At 37.5% G+C, this 27,524-nt stretch overlaps 1 protein-coding gene across 4 annotated transcripts in view; it reads right to left on the bottom strand.

Annotated features, from left to right (window-relative positions):
• Positions 1 to 378: 378 nt before the first annotated feature.
• Positions 379 to 27,524, bottom strand: part of XPO6 (exportin 6) — a 136,152-nt gene continuing 109,006 nt past the window's right edge. For 2 of the 4 annotated variants that reach the window (XM_074197378.1, XM_074197376.1), the window contains 11 exons: positions 21,711 to 21,803; positions 19,105 to 19,249; positions 15,229 to 15,375; positions 14,530 to 14,719; positions 13,391 to 13,546; positions 12,255 to 12,369; positions 11,893 to 12,064; positions 7,021 to 7,182; positions 5,696 to 5,794; positions 5,256 to 5,486; positions 379 to 1,562 (listed from right to left, as the gene is read on the bottom strand). In XM_074197378.1, coding sequence (XP_074053479.1) covers positions 1,461 to 1,562; positions 5,256 to 5,486; positions 5,696 to 5,794; positions 7,021 to 7,182; positions 11,893 to 12,064; positions 12,255 to 12,369; positions 13,391 to 13,546; positions 14,530 to 14,719; positions 15,229 to 15,375; positions 19,105 to 19,249; positions 21,711 to 21,803 — 1,612 coding nt within the window. In that variant the 3' untranslated portion in view covers positions 379 to 1,460. The remainder of the gene's footprint in view (positions 1,563 to 5,255; positions 5,487 to 5,695; positions 5,795 to 7,020; positions 7,183 to 11,892; positions 12,065 to 12,254; positions 12,370 to 13,390; positions 13,547 to 14,529; positions 14,720 to 15,228; positions 15,376 to 19,104; positions 19,250 to 21,710; positions 21,804 to 27,524) is intronic. The other 2 variants (XM_074197377.1, XM_074197379.1) reach the window with 2 other exon arrangements.

Genomic DNA, 27,524 nt, shown 5'->3' with positions numbered 1-27,524 from the left:
AAGAATTTGAAAGACTATCTCTTAGAATTGTATTAAACATGTTCTCTTTGGTCCCAGAAGGCAAAACTAGGAAAGGTTGAGTAAAAATTGCTCAAACCAGGAGACATGTTTTTTAATAATGCTATCCCAAAGTGGAACAGACTATTTCAGGAACAGACTATTACCCATCACCATTGGTTGGAAGTGTTGTAGAAAAAATCCTTCTTAAGGTACAGTTTAGACTAGATGTCCTCTGCAGTCACTTCCAATTCTGAGATCTGTGATTTGTCGTTGGAACAGAAGAGGAAAATGCCTGGCATAGACCACAATTCAGGATCCCAGATCTTACTCTCATGCATTCCCCCCACCCCCCACCCCCCACCAATCTGTACTCTTTCCAGGAACAATTGGGTTGTTAGAGGCTATGTAAAACCAGATATGAGCAGGATAACTGAAACTACCAGGACTTACTCCCAAGAACATCTGAGTAGCAATCGCCTTCATTTGTCTTCCAGATTCCTATTTAATCTTGAAGTTACTTAGGACTACTTATTATCCACAAAATAATTCAGTATTGTGCCAGACTGACAAATCAAGCCACAGATAGAGGTCTGATATGATCCTAGATATATTCTTCAGTGAATTCCCACCCAACTCAGGAACACTGCCTGAAAAAGCAACCCTACATTATCAAAGATTAGAGGTTCAAGAGAGTTAATTTCAGAGCTTCCAGATCTTCTGCCTCATACCAGGGTTTTCAATAACTATTTGTGGAAAGAGAAACTAATTTTGCCAACTTTTAAACAACAACATAAGCATTTTATTTCCATTAAGCATCTTAGTATCACAATGGAATGATGAGAAAACAATAACAAAAACATAAGTCTTTCTAATCTCTGCAAATAGCAGAGACATAAAGGGGGAAGGATGGGAGGAAGGGTGGAAGAGGAAAGAATAGGGAGTGACAGAAGTGCCAGAACAGTTCTGATGTCACATTTCTCCTTCGACAGCCTTGGGAGGAGGGAGTGGGTGCAAGAAGGCGGAATGATGCGAAGGTACAAATGTCTTAAGTTGTCTTTGGCGTTTCTGCCTCATGATTGATATACACATGATCTGCACAGACCACCCACTGAAATCTCCGGACGTCACAGAAAGTGCTAAGACCCTAATACCTGACAACATGACTCTCCCATCCTCTCCAAATGCCCTGGTAACTACAACTGGTGTTAAGACACATCCTGAAGACAGTGCTGGTGAGTCACCTGGGGCTGAGGCAGGAACAAAGGGGATTGGAGAGGGGAAAAGGGGGATGGGGATTAGGTTGGAGATGGAGCCCAGGGTGCAAATTCACCAACATGTGTCCATGGTGTGCCCCGAAGAGGTCTGAGAGAAGGGAGGTGGAGGTGGAAGTGGTGGTGGCAGCAGCGGCAGAAGTACAGATCTGTCGGAACAGTAAACAGAATAAAGGTCCAGTGCAGACACTATAGCTTCACTGTGCCAGGGGGCAAACTGTCATTGCAAAGTCTGTAGTAGCGCAGATCATTTACCAGTCGGTGCACATTCTGGGTGAATGATGGCAGGTCCTGAAAGATAGAAACATACAGTTGTAGAAACCAAGACACCTAAGGAACAAGGCCACTAACTCAAAAAAGGACCTGGTTTATAAATCTAGCCAAGATTCCCTCCCATGTGTTGGTCAATCTCCATCCCCACATTGTTGTTCCTGTTCCTTCTTTGGTCTGGGTACTATCCAGATCTGTTAAAGATATTCAGTGATTAAAAGAGTGATTAAAAGCTTTGTCTACAGTTCTCAGTTTACCTTCTTTGAAAAATGAAATATTCTAGTCATCTAAATGCAAAGGATATTAAATATGTAATTTAATCTATAATTCTTGTTTAGGTCAGGACAAATTTCTGAACATCAATCTCTCCAAACACAAACTACGCATTACAAAAGAGAATGAGCTGTAAAAATTGTGAAATGGGACACCAATTTGGAACTTTTAACAATTCAATTCAGTTTGTCATCACAAAAGAAACCAGCTACATGAAATTTCATACACACACATTCACCCCCACCCAATAGAAAGCATCTCTTTTCCACCTACCTCAATCTTACCCCTCACAAAAAGTCAAGTCCCTACACAGCACTGCCCCTACTGGTTTCTCTCAAAGATTTAATATGGAGCTGATGACCAGCTCCTTCCTGAGATAATAGACAAAGCTTTTTTTTAAAGTCAATTTTCCCAATATAGATGGAAGAATGAAAAATAGGATAACCAAAAACTTAAACACACATAGATGCAGGCACACACGCATTCATGCGTGTGAGCACAAAATATATCACACAAGGAAGTCACAAAACTAAAGTTGGAAGGTTATCTAATGAGACCCTTCCACCCCATGCAAAATTACCTCTACAATATTTCTAGAGATCATGGTTAGAACTATACTTAAGAAATAAAGCTGAAGGAACCAATTGCTATTAATTTCCTTTCTAGCCTGATCCTCAAGAGAAATGATTTGGAAATTTATTAAATTTAAATGAGGGAAAAGAAAGAAAATAGCATTGGAAAGTGATCATCAACAGCTGATGCAATTTGGACTTTATAAGGGAAAACCCTAGGGGTTTGAGTAAATCACAGAGTCATTCATTCACCAAATATAACTGACAACACTCCACCCTCATTTTTCCCCTTATTTTCACCTAACAGCTCCAATTTCTTCTCACAATTAAGAATTACTGCAAGGAACTTAATCTCCATTGGTTGTCCCTGTCTAAATGTGGAAAACTCCTTGGCCCTGAGATCAGTTGAAGAAATGGATGAAAATTCCTGATAGGAAAAAACCCAGGGTCATTGCTGATTACTTCTGATCTGAGGCTTTCCCTGAACAACTGGAAACTTTCAGTAGGACAAACTAGGTGGTGCAAATCAAAGAACAGGCTTTTAGAGTTAAAAGGAATCCCAGTTCTGTTACTTACCACCTGTGACCCTGAGCAAGTCACTTATTAACTTCTCTGGGCCTTAGTTTACTCATCTGTAAAATGAGGGTGTTGGATTAAATGAACTCTTGGGTCCCTTTCCAAAGCTAAATCTATACCTATAAAGAAAAATAAGGACTATTCCCAACTGAAGTAGGTGTGGAAGGCTTTAGCAACAGTCTAGAGCTATTATGATAAAATTGCCAAATGTGAATATTAAAAAAATATGATCCCCCTTACTATATTCCTATTAAGACAAATAAGCAAAGATTTGCATGGGATGCAGCCTACAAGAATCTCAATAAGGAAACTGGCTATTCCTTAAAACAACAGTCATGTCATACCCTGTGCCGACTATCCAGCTTCCTTTTACTGACCCCAACATGTTGATGACCATTTTGAGACTTCAAAATTAGTTGGAAAATAAGGAAGAGGAGTCAAAGGTCAAAATTTTGCTTCAATTTTTCTAATAGCTAAAGAACCCTTATGTCATTTATGGCAAGATATCATCAGGCCATTTCCTTAAGGCAAGAAACACATTGTGATGAATGATTTTTGCCATCAAGTATCTGGAAGACATCAGACTTCCAACATCTACTCAAACAAGACAGAAACCTCTTTGAAATCTTTTTTTTCCTAAGTCTTGTTTTCCTCTCTAAGGCATTTTTAACCCCCCAAAAAGAAAAAAGTGGAAACTAGAAAACTGAATATTAATGCCAACAGGGTGAATTTCAAAAGTCTCAGTAAGGAGGCAGAATGGATCTATGACAAAGAAGAATAGAGGATCTAAGAGTTAGAGAAAAATCTGTGAAAACACATATAAAATTCAAGGAAAGTGAGAAGAAACTTAACTAAGAAATACAGAAAAACCTCAAGTTGAAGAGTGAAATGTAAGCCAAATAGTGAGAACTAAAGAAACCTCAAAAAGCAAGGGGAATAAAGAAAGTCAAAGGGGAAAAATGGGAGGTTGTCAAAATTTCCTACATACTATGAATATATAGTCTTCATATCTATCAGACATTAAGAAGAAAAAAGGAAATTCTATTTCTTTATTATATAGGGAAAGAGAGATAAAAAACAGACTGCAATAAAGCAACAAAGGCTTTCCTCAAAAGAGGTCAATAATTATGACCAAACAACTAAAGCCAGTCTTGCCAAGGAAGACAAGCTGGACACCAGGATAACAGTGAATGAATGTAGCTGGTGGATCCATCACCTGAGGCCCAGTTAGCTTGACATGTCACCTGTGCACTAACAAGCAGGGGATTGCAATCTGTTTCCATCTCTAACTTTCCTTTGGCTACTGTCACAATGAAAGGGCTACAGGAACTGCACAAGACACCTGCCTGGACCTCCTCTTCTTTCTTCAATGGCTCCAGTTCAGAAACAGTCGGGCAACTGGCAAAAGAGGCAGGCAAAAAACTTCTTTGACCTGCATGGCTACATTAGTTAATACTGTGAAGAATACTGAGAAGACTGATAATGAATCCTAAGCAAAAGCCAGGATAAAGAGACTAATCTGCTAACCGTTAGTACTTGGAGAAATAAGTAACATACATATATACATATATACATATATATGTGTGTGTGTGTATATATATATATATATATATATATATATATATATATACACACACACACATATATATGTATATATACATACATATATGCGTATGCATATATATGTATATGTGTATATATACATGTATGTATACATACACATATATAAAACGTGTGTAATTTCACATGTTTCGGGGGTGACAGGGTCTGGAGTAAACATCATATTAAACATCACATTAAGTAACACAAGTTTTATCGTACTAAATAAATGTACACACCTAAAACATTTCTGAGAGATATAAGGGAGCATTTATTAAGCAATTACTAGGCACCAGGCACTGTGCTAACACTAGTAAAGTGTGTTCAACTAAGAATAAAGCCACTTGCAAGCAAAGAGTTCTGAAGTTCAGGAAGTGACCATACCAGCAAATGGGCTTCCTACTAAAGTCCAGCCCAACTTGGTTAGTTGAACTAGGGCAGAAACACTACTCAGTTTCACAGAACACTCCTCTCCTCAAAGACAAAGAGAAAGAAAGAACAAAGTCAAATAAGTCATAAAACATGGAGAAAATCTCATGGGTATGACATGAATCACTGGCAAGCTAAATGTTAGTACAAGCTAACTATTCAGGTCCTTACCATCCCTGGAATTGGAGTAACACAACTGGTGCCTCTGGCCATGAAGTTGCCCAAACCCGCCCTTCCCTGTGGCCTGGCCTCTCTGTCCTCTCACCCGATCCATTTTGAAATTCCTCCCCAGAACTGTTTTCTGGTTGGAATCCACACCATCACAGCTAGCCAGAAACTCTGGAAGGAAGGCTGCATAGAAGCTGTCAAAGTCAACTGAAGCCATGTTGTAAATGGCAATCCCTATCTCTTCTTGCAGCAGATCATGTGACTTGTGGACCAGGACTTGAAGCAGCACATTCACAAACTGAAACAGCATGGTAGTTCGAAAGATCTTCTGCAGGGAGAAAAGATGACAGTTTTCAATATATATGGCCACATTTAGCACCAGGAAACCTCTACTTCTTAGCCCCCCCCCCCAAATAGGTAGTAGGCAAACGCCATCCAGGCTTTCTCAAGTACTCAACAAATTACTCATCTAAGACAATGAACTTTCACAACTCTACCTAACCAAAGAAAGCATTTTTAAAGGAGAAGCAAACTTACTTTATGATACAACTTCTGCTTGGTGTTCAGAGTCTCCAGGTAGAAGAGATTTTGTTTAAATAAGTGGATATCAGGCTGGAGAAAAGACTGTCCAAAGGCCTAGGAAATAAAATAAGACTTTTATAGGAAACAAAGCAAACATCTCAAGAACAGATTGAAACCATTTTGAAGGGGTTTGTTTAATCCTCACAAGAGAGCTAAAGCAAATAGTAGTCTTACTAAAATCTATCTGTATAATTATAACATTCTGATCACTTCATACAAGTCTCTCCATTCTTCAATACTTCTCACATATTAACATTTAAAAAATATATCTATGTTTAATATCCCTTGTACCTCTGTTAAATCTCCTTTATAATTCCTCCTAACTTCTTGGGTATGGAAATGGCAGAGAAAGTTTTCTCCCCCTTAAAATGACTATGGATTAAGAGTTTTACTCTTTGGTGGGAAAAAGAAGCAAATATGGGGACTTCATCCTAGTTGAGGTAAGAATGGATAAAACAAGGATTTCCTAGGTTCTTTAACACACTGTATCCTTGAACCAAGTAAGCCTTTTGGGAATGAGATATTGTGAAACGTGTTAAAAAGATGACCTCTGTAAGATAGGCTGGGAGGGCAGAAGATACTCATAAGAAGTAGCAAAGGGTGGGAGTAATAAAGGAAGGTTTAGTAAATCCTATAAATCTTTGCTAGTACCAGACTTGATGCCTCCTTGGAAGAGAAAATTACAAAAGGACAAGTAAGGCCTGATGACAAACCCTTTGGTGATGTTAATAAGGTAACTCATAACTTTAAAACTAATTCAGAGGAAAAGTTGATTCAATTATAAAATACAGTAAAGCTCATACAGTAGAAACCAGAAGTAATATTAATCTAATTTCAGATATCAATAAAAACAACAACAAAAATTAAATTAGACTCATGTTATTGGATCACACTACAAGTTGTCAGACCAGGAGTTACTCACTTGCAGTCCATGAACTAATTTTTTTTTAAGTTTTTTGCAAGGCAATGGGTTAAGTGGTTTGCCCAAGATCATATTGCTAGATAATTATTAAGTATCTGAGGCCGAATTTGAACTCAGGTACTCCTGACTCAAGGGCTGGTGCTCTATCCACTGTGCCACCTAGCTGCCCCATGAACTAATTTTTTAAAAAATATTTTGAAAACCATTTCAGCATAACTAAGTTTCTTTTCTAAGCCTATCTATTTTATGAATTTTAAAACATTATTTTGAGAAGGGATTTCACAAAAACTAAATTATAACTTTCTCAAAAACTCTTGCTCTATTCTGAAGAGATCGACTGCAAAGGTTTTCAATTTACCTGCATGATGGCATTGAATTGTACTTCATTTTCCATCTGCTCTTCTGCAATTCCTCTATGGACACTGGCCAGGACACTGGACTTGAAGAAATACCTCCAGTTGTGATGAAGAATCCGGAAAAGCAATTCAAACAATTCAGCCTTCACATCAGGAGAGGGACGCTGGAAAACACAGAAATTCCCTCAAGTTCTCATACTGTTGAATTGTCCAGTTACAGCTCCGGAGAGAGATGTTTTGTGTATAGCCAAAAAACAAACACCCAAAACCAAAAACCAAAAAAACTCCACTTGAATCCTCAATTAGGAATGCTTTGTCTTAATTATAGGCCAAATCTGGGAAAGAATTTGGGATCCACTTTAGAAATTTCCTTTTGAAGGAGTTGGCAGAATCTCAACCTAGAAATAATAATTGGGAGGTATTCATACAAATTTTTACAAAATGTTTTCCTCAGCACAGGAGATTGTGAGATTGGTAAAGTTATAAAACTTAGTTTTGGGGGGGCAGAGCCAAGATGGTGACTAGAAAGGATGGAGTCTTAGGCACTCTCTGATAAAACTTCTTAACTAAGGACTCTAACTAAACTTTCGAGACACAACCCACAAAGGGAACCACTGAGGCAGTTCTCCTACTCAAGGTAACCTGGAAAAGAGCAGAAAGGGGCTGCTCCCCGGGGTCGGAGGGGTGGCCCTCCAGAGGGGTGGCCCGCCAGAGCAAAAGAACTTCAGCCTCCCAGAAGCAGCCCCAGGGCACTGGGAGCCCCAGCTCACAGCAGCAGGGGAGTCTCCTAAGCTACACCCCGGGGAGCACTGGGCACAAAGTGGGGGAACAGCAGGGTAGCTCTGCCAGAGCGAGCACGTGGAGCCCAGCCCTCAGGGCACACAGCGAGCAGCACAGCCCAGAACCAGGAACAGAAGCAGGCACCCCCAGGCATGAGCCCATTGAGCTGAGGGAGGGGAGTGAAGAGAGACTGCAGAGCTCTGTCCTCTGCCTCTGGAACAGGACTCTGGGGCTCTGACCACATTCACATCCTGATTGCAGTCTAGGCCCCCCATAGAACAGCAGGGGCCACCTCCACCTCAGCCTTGTGGCAGACTGGAGCCCATATGGTTATTCACAGACCAGGAGAGAAGACAGAGCCTCACACACTGAGACCCTTGTGGGAGTGCCCCAAAAGCTCAGGAAGCACCCCAAAAACAGGCTCAGCCTGGGAAAATGAGCAAGCAAAGAAAAAAGAGGAACACCATTGAGAAATATTTTGCATATGAGCCCAAGAACAATCAAAATACTCAGTCAGAAGATGAGAAAGCACAAGTTCCTGCATCTAAAGACTCCCAGAAAAACAGAAACTGGGATCAGGCTATGACAGAGCTCAAAAAAGACTTTGAAAATCAAATGAGGGAGTTAGAAGAAAAACTGGGAAAAGAAATGAGAGAGATGCAGGAAAAACATGAAAATGAAGTCTGCAGCTTAGTCAAGGAAATCCAAAAATATGCTGAAGAAAATAGCATGCTAAAAACTAGCTTAGGTCAAATGGATAAAACAGTTCAAAAAGTTATTGAGAAGAATGCTTTAAAAAGCAAAATTGGCCAGATGGAAGAAGAGATAAGAAAACTCTCTGAGGAGAACAAATCCTTCAGACAAAAAATAGAATTCAGGGAGAGTGATGAATTTACCAGAAATCAGGAATCAATACTTCAAAACCAAAAGAATGAAAAATTAGAAGAAAATGTGAAATATCTCATTGAAAAAATAACTGATATGGAAAACAGACTTAGGAAAGATAATTTAAAAATTATTGAATACCTGAAATTCATGATCAGGAGAAGAGCCTTGACATCATTTTCAAAGAATTACTACAGGAAAATTGCCCTGATATTCTAGAAGCAGAGGGCAAAATAGAAATGGAGAGAATCCACTGATTCCCCCAGAGAAAGAGATACCAAAAAACCAACCCCTAGGAATATTACAGCCAAGTTCTAGAACTCCCATGTCAAAGAGAAAATATTACAAGCAGCCAGAAGGACACAGTTCAAATATCATGGAGCTGCAGTCAGGATCACACAGGACTTAGCAGCAATTACATTGGAAGCACCTAGGGCTTGGAATATAATATGCCGGAAGGCAAAAGAGCTTAGAATGCAGCCAAGAATGAACTACCCAGCAAGGCTGAATGTCCTCTTCCAGGGAAAAAGATGGACTTTCAATGAACCAGGGTAATTTCAAATGTTCCTTTTGGAAAGGCCAGAGCTGAACAGAAGGTCTGATCTCCAGATACAGGACTCAGGTGAAGCATAGAGATTGGAGGAGAAGGGGGAAATATGAGGGACTTAATGAGGATGAACTGCATGTATTCCTGCATAGAAAAATGGCACTGATAATACTCATATGAACCTTCTCAGCTAATAGAGCAGGTAGAAGGAGCTTTTATAGTTGAAGCACAGGAGAAAGCTGAATTCGAAGATAAAATATGGTGTAAAAATGGGGTCAATAGGAAAAAAGGGAAATGTAATGGGAGAAAGAAAAAGGAGAGGGGGAATAGGCCAAGATATTTCATATAATAAGATTTTTCTTTATTACAATGAGCTATTGCAATGATATGGAAGGGGAGAGGCAAGGGGGAATTGAGGGAACCTTTGCTCTCATCAGAGGTGGCTAGGAGAGGAAACAGCATATATACTCAATGGGGTATAGACATCTGGAGTAAGAAGGAGGGGGGAGCAGGGGGAAGGGGTGGGGATGTGAATAAAGGAGGAGAGGATGGACCATGGGGGGAGAGTAGTCAGATATAACACATTTTCTTTTTTACTTCTTGCAAGGAGCTAGGATTGGATGGCCTGCCCAGGACCATAGGGCCAGTTGGTTTCTGGGCCTAAGGGGTGGTATGGGGGGGCTTAGGGCCTCTTGGCCTCAGGACCAGGGATCTGTCTGCTGTGCCACTCAGCTACCATACAGCAGAGTCAGAGTGAAAGGAGAGAGAAAATATAGTACATGGTAGTGGAGAAATAAGAAAGGAGGGAGTTACGATCAGCAATGGCAACGGTGCAAAAATATGGAACTTTTGCGATGGACTTAACATTAAGAATGTGATCCACCCACGACAGAGTTGTTGGTGTTGGAACAAAGACTGAAGCACATTTTTGATTATTATTATTATTTGGGGGGGGGGTGCAGGGCAAATGGGGCTGGGTGGCCTGCCTGGGGTCACACAGCAGGGTGATCTTTGGGTGTCTGAGGCCGGATTTGGACCCAGGTGCTCCTGGCTCAAGGGCCAATGCTCTGTCAGCCACCCAACCACCCCTACTATTATTACTATTTTATTTTATTTTGGGTCTTTTTTTTCCTTCTTTTTGGTTTTTGCAGGGCAGTGGGGATCAGGTGGCTTGCATGTCACATGGCTGGGTGACTGTTGGGTCTACAGGGCTGGATGTGGGCTCGGGTGCTCGTAGCTCCAGGGCTGGTGCTTCGTCTATTCCGCCACCTGGCCATACCTACAATTATTACTATTTTCTTTATTTTAATTTTTTTTCTCTCCCCTTTACTTCTTTATCACTCAAGCAAGTCTATATTCATGGGGGGGGGTATTTTGTTTACTCTTAAACAAGAATATTTTATTAATGTAAAAAAAAACCATTTGTACAAAATGAGAATAAAAAAATAAAATTTAAAAACAAAAAAGAAAAAAAGAAAACTTAGTTTTATAAAATAAAAATTTACAAATGAGGAAATAAAAATCAATGAGGGAGCTCAGGCTCAAGTGTTAGGCTCCCAACTCACTATCCTATAGTACCACTCAAGAGGGCTTCTGAGTAGAGGTAGAAATGGGAGCTATTTATTGATTTTTCTGCTTTAAAATCTAGCCAAATTACACCCTTAGTAAATGCTATTGTCGATTTTCCCTTATCCAGAACAGGAATTCCTACCTAAAGAAGCTTTTGGATGTTATGGTATATAAACTATGAACCAGGTCAGCACTTTTATTGGACATAAGTCTGTCCTCCATAGAGTAAAATAAGATCTAAGGCTTCAGAAATGCACAAGGATTTGAGAGTCACACCAAGAAAATCTGTGTAAAGAGTTATTTTCTAAAGAGGAATCAAGTCTCTTTGAGGTGTGGGGTACCACTCTAATAATATTACCAGATTCTGAGGCCCTATAGAACTGATTAGATTCAGCGATAAAAGGAAAGGTCTAAATAGAGAATGGGTGTCATAACAAACACAAGTTAATTTCCAGCTCCTAAATATAATTCAACTCAAGGCACTCAAGATAGAACATGCTCTCTTGTAGAGGGACAGGGCATAACCAAACTGTCCTGAGTAGCTAACATTTACATTCCTACATACCCATTAACGCTGTGGTCACAGTTTCTTTCTCAGTAATTTATCCTATCCCTATCCTCACCCTCAGTCCATATTATATAGTCACTAATAAGGCTGTATCCTAGCCCAAGATAATGGAACATTTTATCTTAAGGGCAGGTCTCTGATGGATTCACACTCATCTATTATGGCTCAACAAGGCAAAAGCCAAGAATTCTAAGATAATAAATATCTTTAACTCTATCTTAAGGAAGGATATTATTATAGATTTATGCACAAAAGACACACACACAACTGGTGTCCCCCAAAACTCAGGTCAGTAAAAGAGTTACTAAAAACTATTAAAATAAAATCTTTCCCAACAATTACCACTTTTTTTTTAATAAAAGTTGAAATGAATTCATTACTCTGCAACTCATAACTTTCTAATAAATCCTTTTCTCTAGAGTTGTGAAGGAAGGGTGGTGGGAAGGAAGATCTTCAATTATTTGGTCTAAAAACTTAAAACAATGTGTCTCCCCCCATCACTACTACCTGCTCCAAGGCCCGTACCTCAGCTATGATGGGGCAGACCTGTTCCATGCACAGTGAGATGATACTTGGAAGGAAAGGCTTGAACACTTGGCCAGGTTCTTGCACTACTACCTGGAGAATCTTCAAAAATTTCTCAACCACCCGACAGCCAGTACTCCCTTCATGGAGGATGCTTTCAGCTAACTGTTCTCTAAAGAAATGTGAGGAAAAAAGATAATCAAACACAAGAAAAATTCTTATGGCACAAGCCAATTCAATCCCCAAAGGAGGAAACACAGGATTTAAAATTTTCTAATCTATTAAATTACTTGTTATCATTCAAAACTTTCTGAGTCATGAAGAAGCTGCAGTAATATATAACTGCATATAACTGTAGTTACCTGGTAAACATGTTTAAAAAGGTCTGTATGATCTGTTCAGTAAAAGGCACACCCATCTGTACTCGAAGGCCTTGAAACAGGGTAAGGAAGAAACTCAGCATCTCATCAGTAACATCTAACAAACACAAAATAAAGCAAAGGCATGAAAAAATGTTAAGCATGAAGTCATGTGTTCAATAAACTCCCCTCTACAAATTTTATGACCATTTTCTCTGAACTCCTTATGCTGAGAAACATATCTACAGATGCTGTTCTAAGCAATACTGGGAAAGAGATAAAGATTAAGAGTTGCTGAGAAAATAACTTCGGAAGGGTCAGACTCTGCTTGAACATTTTTTGTAGGAAAAGAAGACCCTATGGAAGCCAAACAAATTCTTTAGTCCATAAATATGATTATGTGGTTTCCAATGCAGAGCAGATCATGGTATGTTCGTGCTGATAAAAATCTCTTAGTTTAAGGGATAAGTTGCTAATAAATGTATGAGTCATTATTATAGAGAGTGAATTTTTAAAAAGTGAATTACAGAATAATAGTTACATATAATGCCCTTCATTTCTTGATGAGAAATTGCCTGCTTAGTATATTCTTGCCCAGATAAGAAATTCTTTGCATAAGAAATTCTCAACAAATATTGCTGACTGATATTTCTGAATTGTTTTCATGTAATTCAAATAACACACCAAAAAGATATGCAAACGAAGTCCACATGCTAGAGTACTTCATGCCAGTGGTACTAACAAGACATTTGCTATTTGTCATTTTGAAGACTGCCCAATTGAATAAAGCAGTTTTCCTCACACTGGATCAAATTACTCTCATCTACTCTCATCTACCTCATTTTCCCATGTTAAAGCCAAGAGAAACCAAAAGAAACTGAAGGTGACAGTGATTTATAGACAAAGAAGAGTCTCCATCTGACATATTACCATGAATCACATGACCAATCTGCCTTGTTAGATACCAATATCCTCAGAAACTGACCAAACAGAAAATCATCATTTCCTGTGTTGATTCTCATTCCACTTAAGTTGAAGCACTGTACTGATTTCACTACCCCAATTTTCTTCAAAGCAATCCTTAGCCCTCATTCTCATTAGCCCCATAAAACACTGAAAGCCTTGGAGCTCATTCATACCTGACTGATGAATAAAAGCTGGAAAGAGGGCCAGTGAGACCTGAACAGACTCTTGCAGTGATTGATAGCAAATCTGTCGAGACTTTGTTGCTTCCCCAGAGACACTTTCCACGATATCTTCCAAGACACTAAGTGTCTGGTGGATAATCACTTTGGCTACAAATCAAGATTAAGTTACATGTCATGACAAGGACAGACCAAGTAAGGAATATGGGGAAATGTAAATGTGTTCAGTTATCAAGTCTAACATTCACTCAGTAGTCTCTCTAATAGAACAAATTAAGTCTCTATTGACTGGATATATCAAGACAAAGAAATTAAATATACACAAAATGTGATCCATTTTAAAAAACTTACCTACTAAACTTCTCAGTCATCTGCTCAGCTCATTTACCTCTCATTTGAACCCCACCCACCAAAACAGGGTCCATAGGAAAAATGCTAAAATTACCCTTAAAGAGGCAGAAACCCAGATGTCTACATGAATAAAGTGGTAATCAAGTCAACTGAAAATACAGGATAGTATTTTAGGGAAGAGTACAGTAAATATGTACTTAATTTTTTTTTTTCATATCTAGATAACAACATGGTCCAAAGCATTAGTTCCAGAAGCATTCAGAAAGTACTGACTGGTCTCTATAGTCTCTTCCACTTTCCACTTCTTAATCTATTACCTTCAACCCTGAACTCCAGGTAAATACTGACATTCAGAGCATATTCCAGATATAGATGGTCTTCCTTGATCCTGGCTACTTGTACATCTAATTTTAGCCTTTAAAAAGTAGATGCATATTATTTAATAACTAGGGAGAAAGGGTGATATTGTCACCAATCAAGAAATCAATCTCCCTTGAACTTATCAATTCTCTAGGTTTTTAATGAAGACAGAACATGGCATTTGAATTCAATCCTCCTTATTAAGACAATTATATAGAAAACAGGTAAACTAACTGTGGACTCAGGTCAAATCATTTCCTCCTCCACAAAACAGAGATATATCTATATATCTATTTCTACACAGCAGTGTCCAAGTCTATTATATGGATCAAATTTTTAATATAGTTGTGAAATTTTTTTTTGAAAATTATAAATTCTATATCAGGTTGCTATTGCTATTAACTAATAAATAATACACTTACTATCTTCCAGCTGTATCTTCCTCTGTGGAACAATGGCACTGGATTTCAGATGTCGATAATCTCGGGTCAGAGCTGAAATGAGGCTGGCATGGTTTGTTGAACGCACTGCCCACTGCTGCTCACTTTCTGGGAGGTTTGGCCATGGCAGCAGTAGTACATTGGAAAGGGCTCGGCATACCAAAACCTGGGCCTAAAAAAGGTAGTCATGGACAACCAATGTGTAAAAAATAATGGAAATTCACCAGCAACAGCATCATAGACATGAGACTTCAATAAGTAATTCAAATACTCAAGACCCCACCCTACTCCCCCTTCTTTAGAACCAATCACCCAAGTAGGAAAATTTAACCACAATGCTCCTGGCATAATTTACTACTTTCTCTAAGTAGATAACCATATGCAACCTTGTCAGATGTTCAAAGAAAATGCTAACAAAGAGGACTGCTTCTCTGAAATCTATCAGTCTCAAAAAAAGCAGACCACAGTGAAGGTCTGAAGGAGAACGATGCAAAATCTTTCTGTAGGAGCCTGTTCCCAAACTAGAACTTTCTAAGTTAAGTTAGGAAAAATACTAGTAGTCCAACCCTAACAACCTGCAAAAAGTCATCTTTTAGTGCAAAATGTGAAGGTATATATTTATCTAAAGCTATGAACAAGAACTACAACAAATCCAGTCAAAGAACTTATCTCAACTCTTACCTTATCCACAAGTGGCTGGGCAGAGCTATCTGTGATTCTGTTGAATACTTTCTGAACAGCTGGAATGCTGATGAGAAAGACTGGCCGCACTGTAGTGGCTAATGAGACCAGTAAATGGCACGCAGACAAGAGTAGCTTCTCTTGTACCTGAGGAAAAAATTACTATTAATTCCATTACTAGAACTGGATACAGGGCAGGATGTTAAAAAGAGACATGTATGCTCTTTCCTGAACCAAATTTCAATCTTAATGTTGTCCCACCATAACTCTCAAATCAACATGAAAATTTTTCCTCTGTGACTTCTCTCAGATTTCACACTTCCTCACCTTTTCCAGAGGCTTCGCCTTCAATAGTCTCAGCCATAAATTTCTGTTTGCCCTAATTCTCCCTAAAGATGATATTTCAATTATCCTTTCTTATCTTACTCCCTATAAACTTTAAAATAAAAAATAAACACCCAGTTTTCTCAATGAAGCACGAAATTTCCACTTTACTTTTTGATACTCTCCCATCAAAACCCCACTGTTCTTTCAGCTCTCATCTTACTCTTTTGCCTTTGGTCACATTACTTCCCCTGCCTACAATGACCTTCTCTATCTGCACACTCTCAAAGATGGGAACTCTACACGCATCTCTCTAACTTCACCCAAGAATCATTCTTAGGTTACTGCTCCAACAACAGTCATCCACATTTAATAATTTATTGCAATGTTTTTATTCATCTCTAATTTCCCATACACAATTTTCAAATCCACCCTGAGACTTTTTTTAAAAAAACCATCTCACAAAGCTTAGTGCTTATGATGAACTTTACTCATAGTAAATACTAGACAAGTGCTTCAAAACATTAACTACCGAGTACCTAAAAAGAAGCAAAAGATAATAACCTATATCCATGAGTTAACTAACAATCATTGGGGAGGGAGGAAAAAAAGAGAAGGAATAAAACAAATACAGTAAAAAAAAAATAAACAAGAAGCCATTTTATGGTTAGGACAAAGTAAGCAAGAAAAACTAATAATAATAAAGGAAGGAAATACCTTATTGAGCTATGGTGGTAAGTAGTTTCCTAAAGGAAGCCACATTTATATTCAGTTCAGACACTTAAAATACAATCTCAGAATTAGCAAGGATTTGAAAAAGCTAGTCTAAAAATTCCCTAAATCATATACTCCCCTTTACAACATTTCCCACAATAGTCATCCAAAAACCATTTAAAGACAACACCACTCCTACACCATAACAGAAAAAAACATTACATGCAGAGGTAAACTATTTAGTTTCTGAACAGCAATAACAGTTCTGAGAATTTTCCCCTAGATTACGCCAAAAATTGTCCCCCTGTATTCCCAGTCATGAGTCTTATAAAATTTACCCTCCAGTGCCAAATAAAATAAATCTAATCATAATTCTTCTTCCTTCAAATACAAGAAAGCAAATAGACAACACTTTTATGGCACTCTACTCTGCCAAGCCCAAGTTCTCTTCTTTGGGTTAAACAATCTAAGTCACTTCAAATGATTCTTCCTACGACATGCCTTCAAGCCTTTTTTTATTTTTTACCATTACCTTCTAGCTTATTGATAATTCTTCTTAAAACGCAATATCTAAGACTTCACATGTGACCTGATCAGAAAAAGGTGGGACTATCACATTTTCCTTTATCTGGGGAACTATATATCTATTACTGAAGTCTAATCTTGACTTTCACACAGATGATTCATGTTGATCCTGCAATCCATTAAAACACACAGATCTTTCAAATAAACTATCTTCTAACTATATTTTTTCTACCCAATTCCTGTTTTTCCTGTTTAAGTGTAGGACTTAGTATTTATCCTTATTAAATTTTTTCTTTTAGATTTAGCCCACTATTCCAATCTGTTGGGACCTTTTTGGATCCTAATTCTGTAATTTATTTCTCACTATTTTGTGGTAACAGTGAAAATGATAATCATGCTATGTCATCATTAAGTCCTTGAAAATGTAGAACAAGTCAAAGACAGTGGTTGTCTTATAAGTACTCCATTAAAAACCCACCTTTGCCCATTTGCCTTGCAAAAACCTAAAAAAAAATTAACAAATAAAAATAAAAATAAATGAATAAAAACCCAACTTCAGGTGGCTAGGTGGCCCAGTGAATAGAGCACTGGTCCTGGAATCAGGAGTACCTGTGTTCAAATCCAGCCTCAGACACTTAATAAATACCTAGCTATGTGGCTTTGGGCAAACCACTTAACCCCATTTGCCTTGCAAAAACCTAAAAAACACACCTTCAGGATGACCTTAATCTATTCTTCAATATTATGAGTATAGAAAGGCTAATCAAAGGCCCATAAAGTCCTGACAAGGCCCTGTGGGATAGAAAAATAAACTAAGACCCAAGTCCTGAACACAAGGAGTTTATAATCTAATATCTCAAACTGGATCATGGAAAGAATGTCAAAAGATAAACAACAGAGAGATGGGAAAGAATTACAATTGTCAAGTCCCAGGACATTCTGAGTTAACAGGGACTACCATTTCTTAATCTAAGGCAGGAAGAATGACAATATCCTTCTGGCACCACCTAAGAAACGTATCATTCTGTTCACTCTACCTTTATGATTAACATTATATCCATTATTATCCAACTGGCACCCATTCATTCAGCTTAGTCTAAGGGGATGGGAGGTTGGTAAAAGAATCAGTCTTCAGCATATTCTTTTATGGTTTTTGCTGCTACCATGATACTACTGCACAACTTCCTCAATCCCTCTACTAGCCTCAAACCAGCAAGCAAGTTTTAACAAGAGTTTAATAATTCCACAGGAAAAGACTGTCATTTCTAAGTATATTCTAAAATAAAAGAAGAAAGCCAAGAATCCAGAAAGTCATGGACAAAGTCCTTTTCTATGGTCATTAAATCCCAACTCCTCTGATATTAAAGATAAAATATTAATCAAAATCTAATTTCATTTTTTTTATAGCCTTCATTTGCTTCTACAATAATTCCTAATACAATGCTTCAACCTTATGGGAACTATATCCTTATAATCAGGAAAAGTACTTTACCTGTATGCATGACTTTGTTTTTAAGAGAATGATCCCTTAGGTAATGTCAAAAGACTATTAATTGAATACTTTCCATCTGTGATTATACTTTCTTGATTACATTTTATTTCCTTTAGTAGAAAAATGTTTACTGGATAAACATGAGCTTAGAAGCAGAAGTTCTAAGGCAATAGTCAAATCTAATTAACAGATATTTACTGAAAAATATGCAAAGCAAAATAAAACACAGGCATTTCCTACCTTCATTTCTTTTTTTAAAAAATATTTATAACATGCTTCGAGAGAAATCTTAAAATAGATCACTCAAGATTAAATAATGACTATATATAGATCTTACTATTCTGAGCATGAATATACAGATGCCTTTATCTGTTCAAACATTAGTAGAGACTAGCAAAAAATGAGATAAAGGCAACAAGAAGATGTAGACCTGAAGAGGCAATATAATCTACTTGCAGAAAGAATGTTAGAATCAGAAAACCTGATTTTCATCCTTGGGTATCCCAAATACTAGCTCTGAGACCTAGGAGAAAACACTTAATCTGCATAACAAACATTTATTACCTTATTCAATTGCTTTGAAGATGCTATAAGCTATAAAATGTTATATACATAAATTTAAGAATTATCCACATATCTGGGTCAAATGTACAAGACACACACACACACACACACACACACACACGTTCAACATAAGCATTTATTGAAAATACTGGCCTTCTGCAAAAGTTTTTGACCCTTCCACATAGAAAGTGGACTTTAAATTAATTTTTTGTTGACTCCCAACCCTGAGCCAAAACTGGCTCTCTATATTTCAATACCTTGGAACTAATAAGAGGTGTGACTGCTTCCATGGCAGTGGAGACCAGCGAGATGAACTGTTGTGGGTTCTGTCGATGAGCTTCACTATAAAATTGTGCTAACCAATGAGAGTAAGCCTGCAGTGCTGCCAGGGATTGAGCATGACTGGGAAAAGAGAAAGAAGACTGCATTTTAAAGCTTATGGTAATAATCTATCACCAACTAAATAGTTTTCATGTGGTACGGGAATTACATCAACCTTATATTTTACAAAAGTTTAAAAATCTATTTTCAAAACATGTGACACAGAGAGAGTGGAAATCTGTTATCTTTTCATGTAGCACCAAATAAATGAAAAATGAATGACACTTTACTGTGTAATAATCAAGAAAATGGTAAAATTACAAAGAATTATAATACCAATTTGCAAAATAATATATAATGTTCAGAATTACTAGATTAATTTCCCATCAACAGTTTTAGGCCAGCTATTACATGTTATTAAGTAAAAATTAAAATCAGTTTTAATTACACTTCCTAAGTGGCAAGTACTTAAGGGAGGCCTTATTAAGGTACCAAAACAGACATAAGATTCTGGAGCTCAGAAGTCCTCCTGACTACAGGATAAATTTTAGAAGATGGGACCAGGTTTACTTTCTCCAGATTTTTCAATGTGCCTTATATATAATTAAAGTTAAATAATTAATAACAAATCAAAGAGAAATAAAAGTTATGTCATGCCCTCCTCAAGGAAGTAAAGGTAGTGGTCAAACCCACAAAACAAAAGGTACTTTTAAAATTACAGCCTTAAAGCCACTTAAAGAAAATATATTTAGAGTTGAAATTTCTAGAAGTTGGAGTACTACTCTAGCTATCTTGTATATAATAGAATCAGCTTGATAAACATGCTCTTTACCCTACTTACAAGAATGATTTGTTGAAGAAAAAAAAGAGATAAAGTATATTTTTCCAGTCTGAAGATTTTACTTAATGTATTAAATCTAAATTTACAGAAGTGCTACCTGGAAAACCTGGAGAAAAGAGATGCTGGAATCACAGAATTTTAGTTCACTACTAAAAAAAAGGCAGCATTTACAGAAAATTCAAATTTTTTAACCACTCTTCTTTATATTAGGCTGAAATATATTTCCCTGCAATTGTCACCAATTGGTCCTATGGTTCTGCATCCATTACCTAGTATTTTCAGATTAATTAAAATGAGATACACTTCTCAAGCAGAAAGAAATAAGAGAAAGTAAATCTTTGCAAATCAAAGTACCACTAGAAATACTATCTTACTTTTCATGAGTCTAACTTCAGATTTCTTTAAAAGCTGGATATACTAATACCATCATAAGGCATGAGAAATTCATGCTTTCATATTCTGTTCACACTCCCCAAATCCAGGAAGCTAGTGAAGAAGACAGCAGGAAATGGAGGAGATTAACATATGCTCTTAGCAAAGAGAGTAAAAGAAAAAGGTAAGAAAACAAGTAGAGAGAGAAATAGAATTAACAGGGAAGAAGGTTAAGAGGAAGAAGGTGAAGCAAAGAAAGAGAAATGGGAGGGAAGAGAACAAGAAGATGAGGCTGAGGAGAGAGAGAGAGAAAAAAAGAAAAGAGAAGAGCGGAAAAGAATCAGAAAGGGAGAAGATAAGAAAAAGAGGAGGGAGCAAGAAAGGCAGGGAGAGGGACAGGGAGAAGAAAGAAAGAGGGGGGAGGAAGGAGATGGGGAAGGAAAGACAAAAAGGAGATAAAAATGGAAGTACATAAAGACGGAAGGAAGAAGAGAAGAATAAAGAGTGGAAAGGAAGGAGACAAACCTAAAGAGAATGAGGATAGAAGAAGGAGAAAGAGGGAAAGGATAGGAAAAGACCTGAGGTACAAATGTATATGTATTAAAGAGGGGCAGAGCACTTATATTCTCCATCCCACCCCCATTCCTTGATTTTCTTGGGTCCTGTAAGAATCCCAAGAGAGAAGTTATTGTCCCTAAGAACTTTTTAGAACTAGACAGCAAAAAAAGAAAAAGAAAAAGAAAAAGAAAAAGAAAAAGAAAAAGAAAAAGAGGAAGGGAAGGGAGGGGAGGGGAGGGGAGGGGAGGGGAGGGGAGGGGAGGGGAGGGGAGGGGAGGGGAGGGGAGGGGGGAAGGGGAGGGGAGGGAAGGGAAGGGAAGGGAAGGGAAGGGAAGGGAAGGGAAGGGAAGGGAAGGGAAGGGAAGGGAAGGGAAGGGAAGGGAAGGGAAGGAAAAGGAGAAAGGAAAAGGAGAAAGGAAAAGGAGAAAGGAAAAGGAGAAAGGAAAAGGAGAAAGGAAAAGGAGAAAGGAAAAGGAGAAAGGAAAAGGAGAAAGGAAAAGGAGAAAGGAAAAGGAGAAAGGAAAAGGAGAAAGGAAAAGGAGAAAGGAAAAGGAGAAAGGAAAAGGAGAAAGGAAAAGGAGAAAGGAAAAGGAGAAAGGAAAAGGAGAAAGGAAAAGGAGAAAGGAAAAGGAGAAAGGAAAAGGAGAAAGGAAAAGGAGAAAGGAAAAGGAGAAAGGAAAAGGAGAAAGGAAAAGGAGAAAGGAAAAGGAGAAAGGAAAAGGAGAAAGGAAAAGGAAAAGGAAAAGGAAAAGGAAAGGAATCCATACTCACACATCAATGAGGTCAGGTTTCAATACTGATGGCACAGCAGTTTCAATGTTGTACAACTTTATCTGGGATCCATATAGAGTTACTTTAACCAATCTGTTGGGTAAAAAAAACAGACCAAGAAATACAAAGCAATAGTAAAAAACTAACTCCATTATTCAACATTGTATCAGAATAGCAGGACTAATAAGACACTAAAAATGGCTTTCAAAAGTCAAAATATGACTAAATTTGCTGTTTTGATGAGCTTAGACAGATAGGAGTAGGTATTTTTTATAAGGTAGGGGGCATTATGAAACCTTAAATCACTTTTAAAAACTGTCTTCTGTTTAAATGTTGTTTGAAAATGGTTTGTCCTAGAAGAGATATTGAACATTTTATAAGATTTTCAATAGTAGGAGGCTAGATTTCATTTTAATCTCTATGATAGGCAAGTTGTAAAAACTGTTGGTTGCAACACTGCATACAAATTACCAATAAATACCCTAACAGTAGCTAAATTTTTTTCCCCAAGAGGAAAAAATCTGTCTCCTCTGAAGTGGAAAATTATTCCCTACTGATTGGGAAGAGGAAGCCAGAAGTATTTACCCTGCTGACATGATATGCACCTAGGCTTTTCATTTCAATACAGAAGATGACAATAAAAGAAAATGAAAGATTTTTATTCCCTCTGGAATTTCTCCTTCTGATAACTAAGAGAGAAAGATATAAATGGTCAACCAAACAAAAGCCCTGCAGTTTTGATAATAAATTAAAGAAATAGGGGGAAAGAAGCCAAACATCTATTATTTTTCTTTGAAGTCATAAAAAGAAAAAAGAGAAGAGCTATGAATCAAAATTAAGAATTTATGAAAAGGTAGCAAACTAAATGAGGGATTTGTTTAAATTTTGCTATTTATAAATGTACTTCTTTAATACTTTGATCCCACCAACCAAGAAGATTGCACCCCACATTCATTCATGTTATCTGTCAACTGTCCACATCCTCTTAGTCATTCTACCCAAAAGCTAGAGGTCTAGATATATACTGACATTGGAGGAATACAAATGGATAAACTGTACATTTTGTTATTCTTCCCCTTTCACTATCCTCTTTCTACATTCCCTATTTCTGTCGAGGACACCACTCTTCTCCAAGTCCTCCAGGCTCACAACCAAGCTGACTTGACTCTTCACTTTCTCACCACTTCATATCCAATCTGTGGCTAAGACCTTACTTCATAACATCTCTCAAACACTCTCATCTCTTACATACTCTTCTTTCTCTCATCTTTTTTCTTTTTTTTTCTTTTTTGGTTTTTGCAAAGCAATGGGGTTGAGTGGCTTGCCCAAGGTCACACAGCTAGGCAATTATAAAGTGCCTGAGGCCACATTTGAACTCGGGTACTCCTGACTACAGAGCCAGTGCTCTACCTACTGCACCACCTAGCCACCCTCTGGTCTTCTAGTTGCTCTCTCTGCCTCAATTCTCTCTTCTCACATCAGAATATCCTCCATTCTACTGTCAAAGTCATCTCCATAAAGCACAGCTTTGACCATGTCAACCCTCTATTCAATTAAAAGATCATCTAGAAACAAATATAAAAATCTCAGTTTGGCTTTTAAAGTTCTTCATAACATACTTTGTTTCGGTGACATTGTTCTCCTTTCTGTTCCTTGCACAAAACATTCAGTCTCTTGACTCTGATCATTATCACTGGCTGTCCTTCAAATCTAGAATTCTCCCTTTCTTATCTCCACCTCCTGACTTCCATGCTTCTCCCTTCAAGTCCTAGTAACAATTCAAAAAAAGAAATCTTTACTGATCCCTCTCAGTTCTATCACCTTCCTTCTATTGATTATTTCCTGAATACATCTTGTTTGCACAATACTGTCTGCATGTTGTCTCCCTGCATTACTGTGCAAGCATCTTGCAAGCAGGGATGATTTTTACCTTTATTATCTTGAGTGTTTAAGCACAGGCCTGTAAGTACTTAATAAATGCTCACTACCTTAACTATGTCACTGCTCCCGAGTAATTTGTTGGCATTGCATTGTATATGATTTAGTTATTACCTACCATGTATCTCTTCACTGCCTTTTGGGAAACCCATAATACTTCTAAAATATTCCATGGAAGTCATTCATCAGCAGCTAGGCAACTGAATGAGGGAGCTACTTGAGATCACTAAAAGCACAAGCCAATTTCCAAAAAGACAATCCAGCACTCCCTCTTTTTCCTATTGCTCAATTCTGGGTCCTGTTAAATTGCACATCATTTGTCAGGACAATAAATTTTCTTAAGTCATTCTGTTTTTCTCCTGTATGGCCAGTATCTCATATTAGCTAGTTCTGATGTAATCCATGACCATAATGTCATCTACAAACACATTAAGGATCTCACAATCTATATAAAGAATCTCCTCCACAGCAAGAGCAGACACTTAAAGTGAGTATACATTACCTTGTTTTATGCCTCACTTGATGTTAATAATCAGAAGATTACTAAACAAAGTTATTTCTGCTACATCTTTCAAGGAATTATGATTCTGATATTTTGAAGACAAGTCTTAAAACAGCATTTGCTCTACAACATTAAATGCATGTTTACAGCTAACAAAGTACAATGAGATCTTATATTCCCTCTTTCTTCTGGTCAATTGTGTTAACTTCAAAGATGTGATCTGCAATAAAATGTACTTTTTTAACAAAGTAAAAAAAAAGCTTGTCTGGTTTTCTTAAAATTCCATCAAAGATACACTGTGTAAAAAAAAGAAAGAAAAAAGAAAAAAGGATGCATGTTGTGCAGATTATTCTCATAAAGAATTTGCAGCACTGGGACAGTAAAAATGTAGCTAAGTATTCAGGTATTTAAGTTTTTGACACACTTAAAAAGTTATTTTTTTCCAGTCCTCTTTCAGATATTCAAGAAAAGATCCCTCAACTCACTCCAAATTCTTCTCCAGAAAAGGCCTTCTGTGCATATACTTGACCTGAATAAGCTGTACTACACATCTTTCTCACTTCAGTAACATCTTTATTCCTTGTGTAGCACCTTCAGAAACTATGATAAGGTGCAAATGTGTTCATTCCACTGTCAATAACAGAAAAAAAGAATTTGTTTTAGCTATTCTGACAGACTTTTTTCCATTTTTCTTGTTCGTTTTTCTTCTAGCTTCATTCTTTTAATATGGTTTAGTTGAGTTTCTCGCCAAGTTTTCTTAAACTTGTTTTTCCTTCCACTGCTTCTCTTTATGACATGATGCTCATAATCTTTTCATCAGCCTATTCCATAAGATTTTTTTAAAAAAATCAATCAGTAAGCATGTCTTAAAAATTTATGCTGGGCGGCTAGGAAGCACAGTGGATAAAGCACCGGCCTTGGAGTCAGGAGTACCTGGGTTCAAATCCGGTCTCAGACACTTAATAATTACCTAGCTGTGTGGCCTTGGGCAAGCCACTTAACCCCATCTGCCTTGAAAAAACCTAAAAAAAAAAAATTTATGCCTATCAGGGTGGCTAGGTGGTGCAGTGGACAGAGCACTGGCCCTGGAGTCAGGAGTAACTGAGTTCAAATCTGGCCTCAGACACTTCATAATTACCTAAGTGTTTGGCCTTGGGCAAGCCATTTAACCCCATTGCCTTGCAAAAAAAAAAAATTTATCCCTATGTCTCAGTCACTTTTTTGAGTATTTGTGTTACAAAGACAAAAATGAAGTAGTCCTTTACCCAGAAGGAGTTTATTGAAAGAGAGAAAACACACAGGTATAAATAAAATCTACTCAGAATTAAAAATAAGGTAACGGGGAAGAGGAGAGAGATAACTAAGAGGATCAGGTAGAACTGGAGTTGAGCTTTGAAGGAAACTAGAGACTCTAAGTGGCAGAGGTTAGAAGATCTTAAGACAGCCTGTACTAGCCTTTAATATCACAGTCCCTGGCACAAGGTAGGTGCTTAATAAATGTTTACTGACTAAATGATAAAGAAGTATGGGGGAAGAAGAACTATGAAGGAAGAACAATAAGAAGGTAGTTTGGCTGAATGAGAGGATGCATGAAAGGTTAGGCTAATATAAAGATGGAAAGGGAAGTTTTAGCAATACTGTGAAGGGCTTTAAAAAGTCAAACAGAGGAGCTTTTAGTTTATCTTAAAGGCAATATGGAACTATTGGAGTGGTCCCTAAGTAGGTAAGTAAAATGATCAAATCTGTGCTTCAAGACTATCATTTTGGCAAATGTGTGAAGGATGGACTAGAGAGGGTAAAGAATGGAAGGAGGGAAACCAATTAGAAATGTACTTCAACAGCCCAAGTAAAAGGTGATGAAGGCCTGAAAAATCCAAATGAGTAGACAGAAGGGCAAAGGCAGAAGAGATGCTGTGGAAGTATACTTGCAACTGACTATGAAACGAGATAAAGTGAAGAGTCAATGAGTCTTCAAAGAGTAAGGTTACAAAGCTGGGTGCCTAAAATATTGTGTCCTTGACAGAAATAATTCAAAAAGGAGGAAGATTTTGGAGGAAAGAAAATGAGTTCTGTTTTGGATATGTTGAGTTTAAAATACTAATAGAACAAATGGAACATTTTGGTACCAAAAAATTAAATTACATATCTCTTAAGTTATGTCAATAATGGGTGAAAAGAGATGAGATAGAAAGAGCCAAGACAAGATTTTTATTTGGGATTAGAGAAATTTGAACATACTTGCAGGCACCTGGGAAAGAGCTAGTGAAAAAGTATAGCTTAAGTGCACAATAGAATGTGGATGTCTATTTTAACAGTCCCTAAGTAGATGAGTAAGTGAAAAATATATAACTGTCTATAGTTGGAGAATAAAATGCCAAAGTTCTAGTTCTCAGAGACAGTTCTGTTTTGAGACATGGTAAGAACTAAATGTATCTAAATCAGAGTATAAGATTAAAGATTAAAGAAAGCTGAGGAATAATATAAACAGCAAATTCCCCAGAGATAATAGCAAAGAATGAGGTAGACTGAGTTGGGGGGTGGGGTGGAGGGAGACAATATGCACTTGAGTAAAAAATGAAGTAGATATTAAGAATCACTGAGAAAATTGGGAGAATGATCTCTGAGTCAGAAGAGGGCTGCAACAAGAATGAGCAACAGTAAAATATTACAAATTCCTCTATTAAAAACCATGGGCGGGGTGGCTAGGTGGCACACTGGATAGAACACCCACCCTGGAGTCAGGAGTACCTGAGTTCAAATCTGGCCTCAGACACTTAATAATTACCTAGCTGTGTGGCCTTGGGCAAGTCACTTAACCCCACTGCCTTGCAAAAAAAAAAACTAAAAAAAAAAAAACCACGGGCAAGGTGGTTAAAATTAAAATAAGGACAAAGAAATTTTATCTGGTGGAAGGGGAGGGGAATTTAAATGAGAGTTAAATAGAGTAACAGGATATTTCTACTATGCAAGATACTCTAAAATTTGTGGTGTGAAATGATGTGAAACTAGATTTTAATGATGAAAAAGAAAAAAGAATAAAAGCAAACAACAACAAAACACAAACCCTGAATGCTGAGTGATTATTATAGCTTGGCCCCAAAGAAGAGAAGAAAAAAATGCACTTTTTTCTCTTTACAGAAGTGGCAAATATAAGTATAGCACCCTGCAGCTATACAGTCAGAACTGATTGATGTATAAACTAGTTTTGCTCAAATGCTTTTTTCTCTTTCTTTAAAATGCTTTGATACAAAAATAGCTCTCGAGGTAGGTGAGGGGTGAAAGAGATGAATTTCAAAATGAAGGTGATATAAAAAACAAGACAGTCACTTGAAAAATACAACAGAAGCAGCAACAATGACTGACCACCACCAATC

Source organism: Macrotis lagotis, chromosome 8, assembly GCF_037893015.1.
Source record: "Macrotis lagotis isolate mMagLag1 chromosome 8, bilby.v1.9.chrom.fasta, whole genome shotgun sequence".
NCBI lineage: Eukaryota > Metazoa > Chordata > Mammalia > Peramelemorphia > Peramelidae > Macrotis > Macrotis lagotis.
Note: the sequence above shows the minus strand (reverse complement) of the source record. Positions and strands in the feature narration are given on the sequence as shown.